Genomic DNA, 14525 nt, shown 5'->3' on the forward strand with positions numbered 1-14525 from the left:
GACGACGGACGTTCAGGTTAAATACCTGACGAGAATTCCTGGTGTGGTTGGTGCCCAGCATCTGACCCGCTGGGTGAATGGAGAAAAATAGTCTGTCGGTCCTGTTGCTTTTTTGATAAAGAGCAAATACCTACGCATGTGAAGCTTGGTTATGTAAGATATGCCGTAAGAGGTTTTGTAGTGTAAGAATTGTAAATGATTGGGCCATGTTTCAAGTGTGGGCAGACGAACAGAGTATAAAATCAAATACAATTTTATTTGTCACATATACATGGTTAGCAGATGTTAATGCGAGTGTAGCGAAACGATTGTGCTTCTAGTTCCGACAATGCAGTAATAACCAACGAGTAATCTAACCTAACAATTCCACAACTACTACCTTATACACACAAGTGTAAAGGGATAAAGAATATGTACATAAAGATATATGAATGAGTGATGGTACAGAACGGCATAGGCAAGATGCAGTAGATGGTATCGAGTAGAGTATATACATATGAGATGAGTAATGTAGGGTATGTAAACATATAAAAGTGGCATAGTTAAAAGTGGCTAGTGATACATGTATTACATAAAGATGGCAAGATGCAGTAGATGATATAGAGTACAGTATATACATATGAGATGAGTAATGTAGGGTATGTAAACATTATTAAGTGGCATTGTTTAAAGTGGCTAGTGATACATTTTTGATACATTTCCATCAATTTCCATTATTAAAGTGAGCTGGAGTTGAGTCAGTATGTTGGCAGCAGCCACTCAATGTTAGTGGTGGCTGTTTAACAGTCTGATGGCCTTGAGATAGAAGCTGTTTCAGTCTCCCGGTCCCTGCTTTGATGCACCTGTACTGACCTCGCCTTCTGGATGATAGCGGGGTGAACAGGCAGTGGCTCGGGTGGTTGATGTCCTTGATGATCTTTATGGCCTTCCTGTGACATCGGGTGGTGTAGGTGTCCTGGAGGGCAGGTAGTTTGCCCCCAGTGATGCGTTGTGCAGACCTCACTACCCTCTGGAGAGCCTTACGGTTGTGGTCGGAGCAGTTGCCGTACCAGGCGGTGATACAGCCCGACAGGATGCTCTCGATTGTGCATCTGTAGAAGTTTGTGAGTGCTTTTGGTGACAAGCCGAATTTCTTCAGCCTCCTGAGGTTGAAGAGGCGCTGCTGCGCCTTCTTCACAACGCTGTCTGTGTGGGTGGACCAATTCAGTTTGTCCGTGATGTGTACGCCGAGGAACTTAAAACTTACTACCCTCTCCACTACTGTCCCGTCGATGTGGATAGGGGGGGTGCTCCCTCTGCTGTTTCCTGAAGTCCACAATCATCTCCTTTGTTTTGTTGACGTTGAGTGTGAGGTTATTTTCCTGACACCACACTCCGAGGGCCCTCACCTCCTCCCTGTAGGCCGTCTCGTCGTTGTTGGTAATCAAGCCTACCACTGTAGTGTTGTCCGCAAACTTGATGATTGAGTTGGAGGCGTGCATGGCCACGCAGTCGTGGGTGAACAGGGAGTACAGGAGAGGGCTCAGAACGCACCCTTGTGGGGCCCCAGTGTTGAGGATCAGCGGGGTGGAGATGTTGTTACCTACCCTCACCACCTGGAGGCGGCCCCTCAGGAAGTCCAGTACCCAGTTGCACAGGGCGGGGTCGAGACCCAGGGTCTCAAGCTTGATGATGAGTTTGGAGGGTACTATGGTGTTAAATGCTGAGCTGTAGTCGATGAACAGCATTCTCACATAGGTTTTCCTCTTGTCCAGATAGGTTAGGGCAGTGTGGTTGTGATTGCGTCGTCTGTGGACCTATTGGGGGCGGTAAGCAAATTGGAGTGGGTCTAGGGTGTCAGGTAGGGTGGAGGTGATATGGTCCTTGACTAGTCTCTCAAAGCACTTCATGATGACGGAAGTGAGTGCTACGGGGCGGTAGTCATTTAGCTCAGTTACCTTAGCTTTCTTGGGAACAGGAACAATGGTGGCCCTCTTGAAGCATGTGGGAACAGCAGACTGGGATAAGGATTGATTATGTCCGTAAACACACCAGCCAGCTGGTCTGCGCATGCTCTGAGGACGCGGCTGGGGATGCAGCCTTGCGAGGGTTAACACGTTTAAATGTTTTACTCACGTCGGCTGCAGTGAAGGAGAGTCCGCAGGTTTTGGTAGCGGGCCGTGTCAGTGGCACTGTATTGTCCTCAAAGCGAGCAAAGAAGTTATTTAGTCTGTCTGGGAGCAAGACATCCTGGTCCGCGACGGGGCTGATTTTCTTTTTGTAATCCGTGATTGACTGTAGACCCTGCCACATACCTCTTGTGTTTGAGCCGTTGAATTGCAACTCTACTGTGTCTCTATACTGACGCTTAGCTTGTTTGATTGCCTTGCGGAGGGAATAGCTACACTGTTTGTATTCGGTCATGTTTCCGGTCACCTTGCCCTGGTTAAAAGCAGTGGTTCGCGCTTTCAGTTTCGTGCGAATGCTGCCATCAATCCACGGTTTCTGGTTTGGGAATGTTTTAATAGTTGCTGTGGGTACGACATCACCGATGCACTTTCTATAGTGAAGAAAGGTGTGTAAAAGGATGACGGTGTTGCAATTGTAGTGGGATCATGATCCTGAGTTCCTGGAGTGCCCTGTAAGGGTGAAGAAATTGAGGTAGCAAAAGTTAGCGGTCAATCGAAACTCCTATGTGGAGGCGATTTTGAAAAGAATTGAGAACAAGTGATGCTAGTGAAGAGATGGTATTGGATACAACACAGCCTGTAGTAAATGTTTACTGCCAGACGAAAGGTGGATTTTGTTGCATTCATTGCCACAGTTATAATCTGTACTGCACAAGTCTCAAAGAAGTGGAACAAACTAGACATTATTGTGGCTGCAGCAGGAAAGTTTGAGACTCAAGGATTTGACATCGAAAGACTTGCCAGGGGTACTGGCGCCGGAAGACCCGCACTCCCAGGTCCCCCTTGAGCCTATGTAGGGATCTGTTTGATTTATTTTGAACAGAAAAGTTGGTTGATGTATTTTATTATTTGGTAGTTTTTTTTGGTAGTTCAGTTTTTTGGGAGAATCCTGTTTCCATCCTGCATAGTAGGTGGCGGTATCCACATTCAATTGTGTGATCGCCATAATACCAAGAAGAATAAGAATGAGGTCTAAGGGCTTTCCATGGTGACTGTGTTGCCAGGTTTAGGTAAAATGTCAAGCCCAATGACAACTGAAAACTAAGCCCAAAAGATGTTGCTCAGCAAGAGTTGCCACATTTATCCAATAGGCGGCTCCATATTAGCTAGCCATGATGTGTGTGCGTGCTGCTCTCCTCTCACTTGTGACTCAGCTGCCTGCTGCAGCCCTCTCTCAATGCACACAGACCCCCACCCCTCACCTAGAAAGAGAAATGCCATGGTGTAATTTAGAAGTAGCTCAAAAAACCTGTGACCAAAACATTTTCCTAACATCGTTTTCAAAATAGCCCAATTGCGGGAAACTGCGGACATGGCAACCCTGGTCAGATAACTCATGGTCCAATGACTACCTGCTAGCAGCATGTGTCCCGCGTTCGAAGCTACATCCATAATCGGTAGACGGTTCTGATTGTAGAATCGCGGTTTGCATCGCTGAGCAGTGAACAAGAAAGTATTAAATCCAGCTTTTAGGATGCTACCCCCTCCCCAAATCAAAATGTAATATGGATGCCAATGTCTAGCTTTGCGTGCACACATTTCCTTTATTTCCCATCTGGGGCAGCACCTGCCTGTTTTGCCGGACTTATTAGATAACAGATCGGTGTGCTCAAAGCAAAAAACTAACATTAGCATCCATATTAGATTTTGGAGTGTAGCATCTAAACTGGATTTAATAGAACCATCTACCGATTATGGAATCTAGCTTTGGACCAGGGCACATGCTGCTTGCTAGCAGGTACGGTCATTGGACCATGAGTTATCTCGAACGCAGTCGCTATGGAATGCCTTTAGAACTAGTCTCATTAAATAATGAAATCATTAATCAATCATCTAATATTGGGCTAGTTTGGGTTTTCAGATCAGTACAAAACGATGTAAATGAGTCAAGGAGAGGCTATTGAAATGTTGCCATTTTCTTGAATCATTTATAGACAGAGGGGCAAATTCCTGTGGTTGCTGTATAGACATGACAGATATCATCAAAGTGAGTCATGTAGATTAATGGATATCCTACATTTGTAGATGTCCTATTGCTTAAGTTAATTTGTCATACAAGAGTTATGTTTCATGACTTTGAATGTGAAAAATAGCATCTTATCATGCTACTTTTAAAATGTCAATGACGTTTTGATCGTCTTTCCTTAGAAACTGCTGAAACAAGCCAGAGGGTGAAGTGGAGAGACCTTTCTACAACATGATTCAACAACCAATTTACAATACTTTTTTAAAGTCACATTTGTCTGAATTATAAATTGAACCTGTATTTTGTTTTATTTGCTTTAGTTTGAATCTTTAGTCTTTACTTTTCTTCAGTCGCTAGTCTTTATCTGTTTGCATTTCATATCTGTTTTGTCTGTCATTTAGCATTTGCACAATGCAGAGTATTTTGGAACACTTTTATATGCTGTCCAATTAAATGTTGTGTTCTGTAAATCTATCTTTGTTGTAGTCCTAGTTGCCCCTGCCATGTTCCATCAAGCTGACCAGAGTTTGTTTCCTGTCATACTATTCTAGTTCCCTGTCAGAGAAATGTGCCTCTTTGTCTTTTGAGAGGAGTGATATTCACCCAGTGCCTTTATCATTTTCTCTGTTATAAAGATGTAGCATTAACTAAATGCTAGAGAGCCCTCCAAATTCAAATCTGAACCTCAAAGCCAGTTCCCCTCTAATCAGGGACTGGTTTAGACCTGGGACACCAGGTGGGTGCAATTAATTATCAGGCACAAGAGCCAGCAGTACTCTGGACCTCATATGGTAAGATTTGAATACCCCTGGCCTAGAGCCTTGTCCTATCTCAGGCCTCCATCTTCTTTCCCCAACAGTTTGTCACGGTGGTCAGAGCTTCAGGCTGAATGCTTCACAGACTGTTCACTAAGCATTGGCCTGCCCCCAAGACTTCTTCCAAATTCCTCACCTCTTCACGCTACATACATTATCCGCGTGTCGAGATGTTATCTCACTCATCTTTTATCATAGGGTTTTCTGAAGCCATGGCACTTGACATGTGTGTTATGTGTTCACTTTCCTATCAAATTGCTCAAGAAGACACTTATCTGGTAGTAATCTTATAGAGCCGTTTAGGTGGTCTGCTGTAGGGATGTTAAGTTTCTTCATTGTGATAATCAGGTTTATTATGATGAGAATAACATTGAGGACAAAATGTATTGTAATTGTACTAATGGACAGATGCATCAAGTTTCTGTTTTTAATGATATGCCTCATGCATTATCATATTTTGGTGGTTGACATGTAAAACCAACAACCTAAGCCAGTGCAGAAAACCAACAATCTAAGCCCCCCCCCCCCAGAGATGAAAGAGGATGTGAGACATCCCACTCCCTGATTTGTTCTGGTTCATATAGTCAATGAACTAAGTAGACCAGACCCAGCTGCTATCATGTTGGTGTCTTTGGGAGAGCCACCCCTTAAGTAGACTGGAACTAACAATTGTTTTCAATGGTAAACTGCCTGTGTAAGACATCTTCATTTATCCAGGACCTTTGTTCCCCCCCACAGCTGGGTTGATTTGCCTCCCTCTCTACCGATTGTTTTCCTCTGAATCTGATCTGGCGTTCCAGTGATGTAGGGGGGTTTCTGGGTGTGGAAACCCACCCCTCTGACCCTGACCGTCCTATTGTCTGCCTGTGACTGTTTCCCCCCCCCCCCCCCCCGGGCTACCTAGCATTACTGTCACTGACCCACAGATTCACATGGCTCCCCTTACTGTCATCAGCTCCTACACACTGCTCCAGCAAGACACTTACAGCAGAGCAGGTCATGTTCAGGGTCCAGATGGAGATGTAGGGCAAAAAAACAACAAACGTGATGTTCAGTGGGAACCGGAAAGGCAAAAACATATTTATACAGCTAGAAGAGGGAGCTTTGTTCTGTTTTATCTTAATATCAGTGTTGTCTTGTCCTTGAGGGAATAACACGTGAACATTTCTGTAATTTCACTGGGGAAATAAAGTACTAATTTTCTTTAATGTAAAAGTGTGTGTATATGAGAACCTGTTTTCAATTTGGTCTTAGACTCATCCAGCTCCAGTCTGGCAGCGTCTTTGGCTTTTGTCTCAACAGATAAATCCGCTGCAACGTCAACTGAATGCTCCCGCTGATACCAGTTTTGACACTTTTCCAGAAACCAGAAGTAGAACTGAGATGTTATTAATCTCCCCCTCCCTTGCTGAAAAGCACATGCAAAAAAAGCACGATGGTGTCCATCTAGCTACCAACAGACAATAAATACATTGTGTTGTTCAGACAATAAGCTCTAGGTGAAGTAAACAGGATATTAGCTGATAGTCCTAAAAAAATAAAGAGTTTCTGTGAGAGAGAACACTTCTTCTATGTAAAAGACACAAAGGCAAGTCTGTCGGGTGGTTTTGGCATCGGTTTGTGGTTCCCAGGCCATAATGTAAACTGGGATCCCAAACAATTATCCCTTTGGAAGTGTGTGTGGCTTTTGCCACTTTTCTGTTCGCTATGGGTAACAGGCAATGGTTGATGCTTTCTGACACCTTCCTGTCCTGTCTGTTCCTCAGCTTCGTTTTGTTTTCTTGTCGGACGTTAGCAAGTCGCTCTGTATTTGAGAGTTTGGTTTTAGTTTTCTGGTAATGTTCACTTCTGAGTTAATCTGAAACACACAGTCTCTGCATAGTTTTGGGGCATAAACGTCAGGGAAAAGTCAAGCTTTCAGTCAGCAATGTATCGTCGGAAATGTAGATACAAGGGGAATCCGGCTTCTTTTGGAAGTTGATATTTTTTCACTCAATCCAAGCTGCCAGGGTGACATTGACAGAGTGCCTGGTGTAAAATCTGTGAGGTGACTCACAAGTGCACTTATGCTCCTCTGTTTTAAATGAAACCAAATGCACTGACATATTTCTTACACATAGTCACCCAGTCATCCTCTTTTCATTAGGATGGGGGAAGACATGTGGCTGTGGAATGATGAAGGTATCTATGCAGATGAGGAGAATCCCAAGTAGGTGAAGCAGACTCACAACAGGACAATAAAAGTTAATAGGTCTACTTGAATGTGCTTACTTTAATATGACAATTTTTGCATTGAGAGCAGGTGTATGTGTGTGAGAAAATGAGTGTGAGTGAGACCGAGAGAGGGGGAGAAAGCAAACTCACTCCTAACCCAAAACCTTGCATTAGGTTTGAGGTGCGACTATCATGATGTTCTGAGATGTTTTCATTCCTTATGGATTCTGACGGCATGGGTGATTTCATGGAATTTTTCTTGGACTTTTCTTCTGGAAAACAGATTTGTTCTCTAGCGTGCATACTGGGGTTGGGACCATTGTGGATGATGTTCTTTTAACACAATTCTGGCAAAAAAATATTTTTCAGGTATTTTATTTACATCAAAAGATGACTTAGCTGTTGGACAAAGAACCTTAATTCCAAAGAGGGTAAAAATGCTAATTTGGGTACCATTTCTGATTTGGATTCTGCACTTCATGGATCTTATTAACGGACAATATTTCTCAAGACATCCACGACACAGACGTAAGTAGCCAACCGACACATTTTGATGCGAACTGATTGAAATGCGGACACCTGTTCTGCGTATTTATACGCACATTCAACTCCTCTTCATACATGCGTAAAAGCATGGGCATTACTATGTGGGTGCAGTAAATTTTACTTTCAGGCAACAATGCGGTCATATATTTTCATGGTTTATACGCGTTGGCTTACTATGTGAACCATACAATATATTGTAAAGTTTGGCTGAGGGTTTGATAAACCTGGGCTGGCTCCTGTTTCTATTCTTCGAACATTAATGTGCCAGGTATAGTAAGTCACTACTCAGGTGTATGAGATTATGCTCTGTACTCAACATATACAGCCAATGATTTGTGATAATGTAGTTCTTCCAAAAAAGACTGAAGTTGTATGGGATTTAAGTTTGACCAAATTTCACATGCACATGCTCAAGACATGTAACTGCATCCTGTCTTATGCAGGAACACATACACACACATGTGTGATTGAGAGAACGAGAGAGACAGACACACACAGCCATAACACCAGCTCTTCTCTCCAGGTAGCTCAGTGGTGAGCAGGTTGTGTCATGCTGGCTGCCTGACATGCTCAGCGTTAAACGGCTGCCTGTCCTGTAAGCCCCGCCTCTTCTTCCACTTGGAGCATGATGGGATGCGGGAGAGGGGGACATGTCTGCTATCCTGCCCCAGAGGTCACTATGGGACACGCTCCCCACATGTCAACACCTGCACCAGTGAGTCATGTGATGGATGAACAACACCGACACTGTTATGGAGTGTTGTGATAATAATGTCATACACAGTGTAATGCCCTGATCATGTATCCACTCTAACTTTGGTCCCTGTCTGTGTCTCAGAGTGCAGGGAGGACTGTGTTTCCTGCTTCAACAGGAACTTCTGCACTCACTGTCACCAGGGCCACTACCTGTACAGAGGGAGGTGTGAGGACAGCTGCCCCGAGGGCCTGACCCCAAACACTGCACTAAGAGAGTGCAATGGTAAGTCTATTACACTACAGCTGAACTGTGATCTTCCTTCATAGTCATAATGTGTTCAAAGTCTGGCTAAAACTAATAAGATCCAGTATCGGTCGGCCAAGATCTGGGCTTGGATGCATCAAAATCACACATTGTGGAAGAAGACATATAAAGTACATATTTACAGTAGGGAGAGAGATCTATATAGAAATGCGTCTCTAACGTCTATGTCCCAGATTGTCCAGTGGGCTGTGAGGTGTGTGTGACGAGGAATACCTGCACCAGGTGTAGAGCAGGACTGTACCTTCTGCATGGCCAGTGCCATCATACCTGCCCAGGGTGGTTTGAGCCTGATAAACAGCTCATGGAGTGCATTTCTCAAGGTTAGTGACTCTGTCCTCCCCCATCTCTGTACATGAGCCATCCCAATAGATCATTGATCGATCACTCTACAATGCAAATTTGAGTGTACATTTTGTGTATCTATCTACCCTACAATGTCATGCCCCCCCAATCTCTCTCTCAGTACACTGTAAGGTGGGAGAATGGGGAGACTGGGGCCTCTGCTTTCGGAGAGGGAGGACCCGGGGCTACAGGAATTTTGAGGAGGTACGAAGACGAGAGGTCCTACGGCACCCCACCCTGTATGGCGACCCCTGCCCTAAAGTCAAAGAGTGGAGGAAATGTGTCATCAAAAGGAGACCGAGTCCAGGTATACTGGTGATCAAAGTGAAATGTTTGACTTATTTCAGTTTTCACACATCTAGCATTGTCCTCTCCCTTTCCACAGGAAGATCAGATGGCAAAGGCATTAGGCCAACAGAACATTGATGCAAGATCATTGGTGGGAGCAAAATAATAGCAAGTGGCAGATGTGATCCAAAACAGGATGGAAGGACAGAAGGAGGACTGGATTAACTGAGTTGAAAGAGAGACCTCCATTGCCTGGACCTCAGTCGTTTCTGTAGTCAGGAACAGTGTGCAACAATTTATTCCTCTATGTTTGTGACCAGCTGTTGACCTGCCTTGGTTGAGAGACCTTGGAGAAGATAACATTATCATCTGCTCTAGAATTTTGGGTTCAACATTTTTTTGTTCATCACAACATGTCACCCACATGATCCATTCCAGGAAAAGGTCACTAAATTGATATGGACTGAATTGAATGTGTTATTTTGTTTCTATCATGATGGTGGCTAGCCCACTTGTTCTACACGTGTAGCATTTCTCTGTATAGCAAGTCAAATTGAAACTATTGCTGCCTTTTCATGATTGAAATCATTGTTATAGGCCTACAAAAAAAAAATTGTGTAGGAGATTTTTATAGTAAATTACAGTATATTGTCTTCACAAACATGACTGAATATTTTTTTTTTTACCAAAAAACGTTGATAGGTGGAAAGCCTACTCCAAAGATGTCTATAGCTAGCTAAATACAACTAATTCTATACAATATGTTCTATACATTTTCTCCTACATTAAGGCAGCAGGTAGCCTAGCGGTTGGAGGGTTCAAATCCCTAAACCGACAAAGTGAAAAATCTGTCTAGCCCTTGATCATGACTCAGTTCCATTACATTACACATAAGAGTCATTGGACGAAGGCGTGTTCTGTACGGCGAGTTTTGTTAAGATCTAAAATGCTCAATCTGAAAAGTAACAAGCGTCACTTGCTGTACGTTATTGGCAGCATAAGGACCTTATCTTCCATAGCAGAAAAAAAATACAAGGTTAAATTGATACACACATTGGTACAGTTAGGGTTAGTGTTCTCACACAGCCATATCTCCATGTTACAGCTCTTGTTTATGGAAAACAGACAGGAGACAAGAGTCAACCACCTGTGCCAATTAGCTATCTAGCATGCTCCGAACACCTGTGTGTAATGTATATGTGCAACTCGGGAAGTGTAGTTTTGTCGGATGGAGACACCCATAGCTGTATGGATCTGTGCAAAACTGCTACTGTAAGTGTAACCTTTTTAGTTGAAGGATACTTTCTCGCTGATGAAAAATAAGGGCCATATGTTTCAAAAGCGGTATTGCAAGCGATGAAAACGTTAAAACACAGTGCCTGAGAACTGTAAGGAGAACGCAGAATGTCGCCTCGAGTTTTCAATAGCTAGATGTGCCCTTGAGCAAGGCACTTAAACTTGATCGCTCCATGTTCGTTTCTGATAATGGCTAGCCGTGACCCTATTCTCTGAGTGTGTCTCTGGGAGTTGGGATATCAAAAAACACATTTCCATTTCACACATGCGTATAATAGCTGACACACTTGTACATGTGTGAAACAGGACAAATATAAGCACCCACATGTTATACTTAAGCAATAATGCATGAGGCCATGTGTTAATGACAATTGTATCATGGTTGTGATGTGGTCATAGCCACGAGAAGCTGACAAATAGAACTACCCACACTTTATGCTGTATGATCACCCTCCTCCGACGCTTGAGGTGGCAGGCGACCACGCAACGTCATCCCGTTACGTGTATGAATACACGGAAGGAGGAGGAACGTCAGTATTTTGCTTTGTTTTGGTAGAAGATATTTTAGTGATTAGCTAGCTAGCGTTTATAGGTCGAGAACGATCAATAATTTGCGAATTATCTAAAAACATCACTGAGCGATGGTCAAACGCTATTCATGACAGGTGAGTGTGGAGGAAATTCGCTCGAGGTAGAAGACAGTCAAGCGGTGTGTCACTGACGATTGTGGCCTCCGAAGCTAACAGTAACTTGAAAGCAAAGCTTGTCAACAAGAAATGGCTACTGTACAGTAGCTAACTAGTTTGATCGCGACATCATACTATTGATGTGTGTATTTAGTAACTAGCTATGTTCTTTATGGTGATTGTCCTGTTCGCTTTAGATTAGCAAGATGGCTAACGTTATAGCAACATACCCTCTCTGAATATAGCTAACCAGTGTTTTTATCTCTGGGAAAGGTGGGATTAAACCGACTCCTGAGTCCTGTCTCTTTTCAACAATATTTTTTTCCATAGAGAGGAACTTTGAGAGAATACAGAATTGACCCTGATGTCATCCCAGTAACTGCGCTTGAGAGAGTAAGTAGTTCATTTTTTCCCATCATAGTAATTAGGGCAATATGATTGACACAAAATATTCTAGCCAGCTAAGTCATCTGAAATTCACATTTTAGATATTTAGGCATATTGCTAATTGAGTCTCTCGTGACAGCTTGCATGTGATTTTGTTCAACTGGGAGCTGAGAATATTGCTTAAAATTAGTCAGCAGGACTGTCTGTCTTTTTCTGTGTCTCAGCATTAGCTTAACGATCTGTCTACCCCCTCAGCATGGCGAGCTGTGGTGAGGTAGACCACTCTGTGTCCTCTAAGGTGGAAGATGGAGGGGACGCCTGTACTGGTGACTCCCCCACCTCCCCTAAACCTTCGGCCAACCCCTTGCCGGAGTGTGCCATCTGCCTCCAGACCTGTGTCTACCCGGTTTGCCTGCCCTGCTACCACGTCTTCTGCTTTCTGTGCGTTAAAGGAGCCTCCTGGCACAGCAAGCGCTGTGCTCTCTGCAGACAGGAAGTACCTGAGGACTTCCTGGAGCATCCCACCCTGCTGTCCCCAGAGGAGCTGAAGGCAGCAGCTGCAGGGGGGCGAGGAGGAGGAGCCGGGCCGAGGAGCGCTGGGGGAGACAATGCCTGGTACTACGAGGGGAGGAATGGATGGTGGCAGTATGACGAGAGGACCAGCCGTGAGCTGGAGGACGCCTTGGCCAAGGGCAGGAAGCGTGCCGAGATGCTGATTGCTGGCTTCCTGTACGTGGCTGACCTGGAGAACATGGTGCAGTACCGCCGCAACGAGCACGGTCGCCGCCGCCGCATGAAGCGTGACATGGTGGACATTCCCAAAAAGGGTGTAGCCGGACTCAGACTGGACTCTGACCCCGCCCCGCCAGTAGTTGCCATGGCAGCTGTTCTGGTCACAACAGCGACAGTGGAGCTGTCAAGCTCTGCTGACAGGGAGAATGTGACTGGACGGTCACAGGCGGGTCGCTCAGGGGTTCTCATCCCAGCTCCTCCTGTCAGACCCCCTACAGTCCTGGGGGCCCACCCTGCCACCCCAGCCTCCATCTCCCTGGAAGACTCTCTGTCCCAGCTCCTCATCAGCCAACCAGAGGGGGAAGAAGAGAAGGAGGATGAAGAGGAGATAGCTTCAAGCATGAGCCAGGCGTATGAGTCAGCATCTGGTAGCAGTGAGGAGGATGATGGTGGAGATGAGGTAGGCCAGGGGTGGGACAGGGAAAGGGGGGGACGAGAAGTAGGAGTTCGACGGAGGACCAGATACAGACTCCTACAGCGGTGGCTCAGGGAGGTCCAGCCTGACAGACTGCCACCTGGTGGTGGGTCCTCCAGCGGAAGCCTTACTGTGCGCCCACGCAGCCCTGACGGTCAGTGCAGTGTCACTGAGGTGTGACCACAACTGGACCACTGTCTCTGCACTCATCCCGGCTCAGCAAAAAAACGCATTCACTTCATGCCCATGGTGGTAGTGAAGAACCAAGGGGAAGATAGCAGATCAGCCATTTCCATTACATATACAGTTCAGTCAGCCACATAGGCTAATCAATAGTTTATAATAATACGTCAGCCAGCAAGTTTATGCAACATTGCACACAATGAAATGGCCCATACTGCTCCACTGTCTGCCACTGTAAACATTTGAGCCCATGTTATTATGGTTAATCATGCATTGGTACTAAATATTTGAAGAGAAATGGTGAAATGATAAAGGTTTGAGATTTGGAGGGGAGTTAACCTTTTAAATGTAGCATCCCATCTCTAACCGGAGGCAAAAAGTAATTATCTTGTTTTGTTGTACATTGTTTTTTGCTGTAAGAAATGTATTTTCTAATCTCCATTGAGAGAGTGTGTGTGTGCGTGCTCTTTTGTCTGTGTATTGAGGTCATATTTCATCTTAATATAAAAGTGTGTGCTTGTGTTGTGAGTGAAAGGTGATGAGAGCCTACTGGTAGAGAGGTCTTGAGTGTAGAGACCAGTGACGATTTCTATTACTTGTTCTAGTATTCTATGGAAACAGTGTGGATGGGAGATGAATTGTGAGTGTTAATGAGTCTGTTTTGAAGTTTGAACCTATTATTTGAAATTCTGTCAACAAAAAAGTATTTTTGACTTATTTAATATGATTTAACATGTAAAACAATAAAGTTTTTCTTTGACATTAATTGAAAATTCATGAGTTCAATTTTATTGGTAACTTAATGGGAATATGACAATTATTGGAAGGTGATAGCTATTACATATGCATATGGCTTTGGGTGATACAATATGTTCAGTGTTACACCCACAAGGTTTTCGTATTAAACATTTTTGACCAGGCAGGTCAATTAAGACCAAATTCTAACATCAGCTCAGTAGGTGTAAATGATGGGAAATGCTATATCAAGAGACTTCCTCATTCAGATGAAAAATTACAAAATTAAACAGATGTTGATGGAAAAAGAGGGTTAACCTGTGGTTACTTGGAGGCATGAGACAAACTCAATGACTTGTCTTTTCATCAAGTATAAAGCAGAAACCTTTGCATGAGTAACTCACACTACTTGTTTGGGTTTGGATTGAAACAGGTGAGTTACTCTTCCTCCTGCCTCTGACCATACAGAATGACTAAGCAGCAGGAATATTAGGGAATGGTTTTGCAAACTGAAACTGATTGGATGAAAATTGTGTAGATGTTTCCCTGGATTCACTTGGTGTGTGGATATTGATGAGTCTGTGGATAAGCTGGCCATCTATGGGGTCCATTTGGCTTGCCCCAACACCTATGCTGTCTACCGCTGTGAATGTCAACCTGGGTTCATAGCA

The 14525-nt window shown here is 44.2% G+C and overlaps 2 protein-coding genes across 2 annotated transcripts; both read left to right on the plus strand.

Annotated features, from left to right (window-relative positions):
* Positions 1 to 1877: 1877 nt before the first annotated feature.
* Positions 1878 to 10021, plus strand: LOC139582829 (R-spondin-3-like). The gene is made up of 7 exons (XM_071413205.1): positions 1878 to 4155; positions 4317 to 7691; positions 8233 to 8424; positions 8548 to 8688; positions 8904 to 9050; positions 9194 to 9379; positions 9458 to 10021. Exons 2-7 carry the CDS (start codon positions 7601 to 7603, stop codon positions 9496 to 9498), a joined length of 798 nt encoding a protein of 265 aa, XP_071269306.1. The 5' UTR covers positions 1878 to 4155; positions 4317 to 7600; the 3' UTR covers positions 9499 to 10021.
* A 1102-nt stretch (positions 10022 to 11123) lies between these two features.
* Positions 11124 to 13894, plus strand: LOC139582830 (E3 ubiquitin-protein ligase rnf146-like). Its single transcript, XM_071413207.1, has 3 exons — positions 11124 to 11321; positions 11673 to 11735; positions 11985 to 13894. Exon 3 carries the CDS (start codon positions 11986 to 11988, stop codon positions 13114 to 13116), a length of 1131 nt encoding a protein of 376 aa, XP_071269308.1. The 5' UTR covers positions 11124 to 11321; positions 11673 to 11735; position 11985; the 3' UTR covers positions 13117 to 13894.
* The last annotated feature ends 631 nt before the right edge of the window (positions 13895 to 14525 follow it).

The sequence above is a fragment of the Salvelinus alpinus genome, chromosome 8, assembly GCF_045679555.1.
Source record: "Salvelinus alpinus chromosome 8, SLU_Salpinus.1, whole genome shotgun sequence".
NCBI classification, from domain to species: Eukaryota; Metazoa; Chordata; class Actinopteri; order Salmoniformes; family Salmonidae; genus Salvelinus; species Salvelinus alpinus.

What these genes read in the sequence shown, in the direction of transcription:
- LOC139582829 (XM_071413205.1), top strand. Translation starts at nt 7,601, where the DNA reads ATGCTAATTTGGGTACCATTTCTGATTTGGATTCTGCACTTCATGGAT. An exon ending in TGCACTAAGAGAGTGCAATG is followed by an intron (nt 8,689 to 8,903) that starts GTAAGTCTATTA and finishes TCTATGTCCCAG; the next exon opens with ATTGTCCAGTGGGCTGTGAG. An exon ending in CAAAAGGAGACCGAGTCCAG is followed by an intron (nt 9,380 to 9,457) that starts GTATACTGGTGA and finishes CCCTTTCCACAG; the next exon opens with GAAGATCAGATGGCAAAGGC.
- LOC139582830 (XM_071413207.1), top strand. Translation starts at nt 11,986, where the DNA reads ATGGCGAGCTGTGGTGAGGTAGACCACTCTGTGTCCTCTAAGGTGGAA.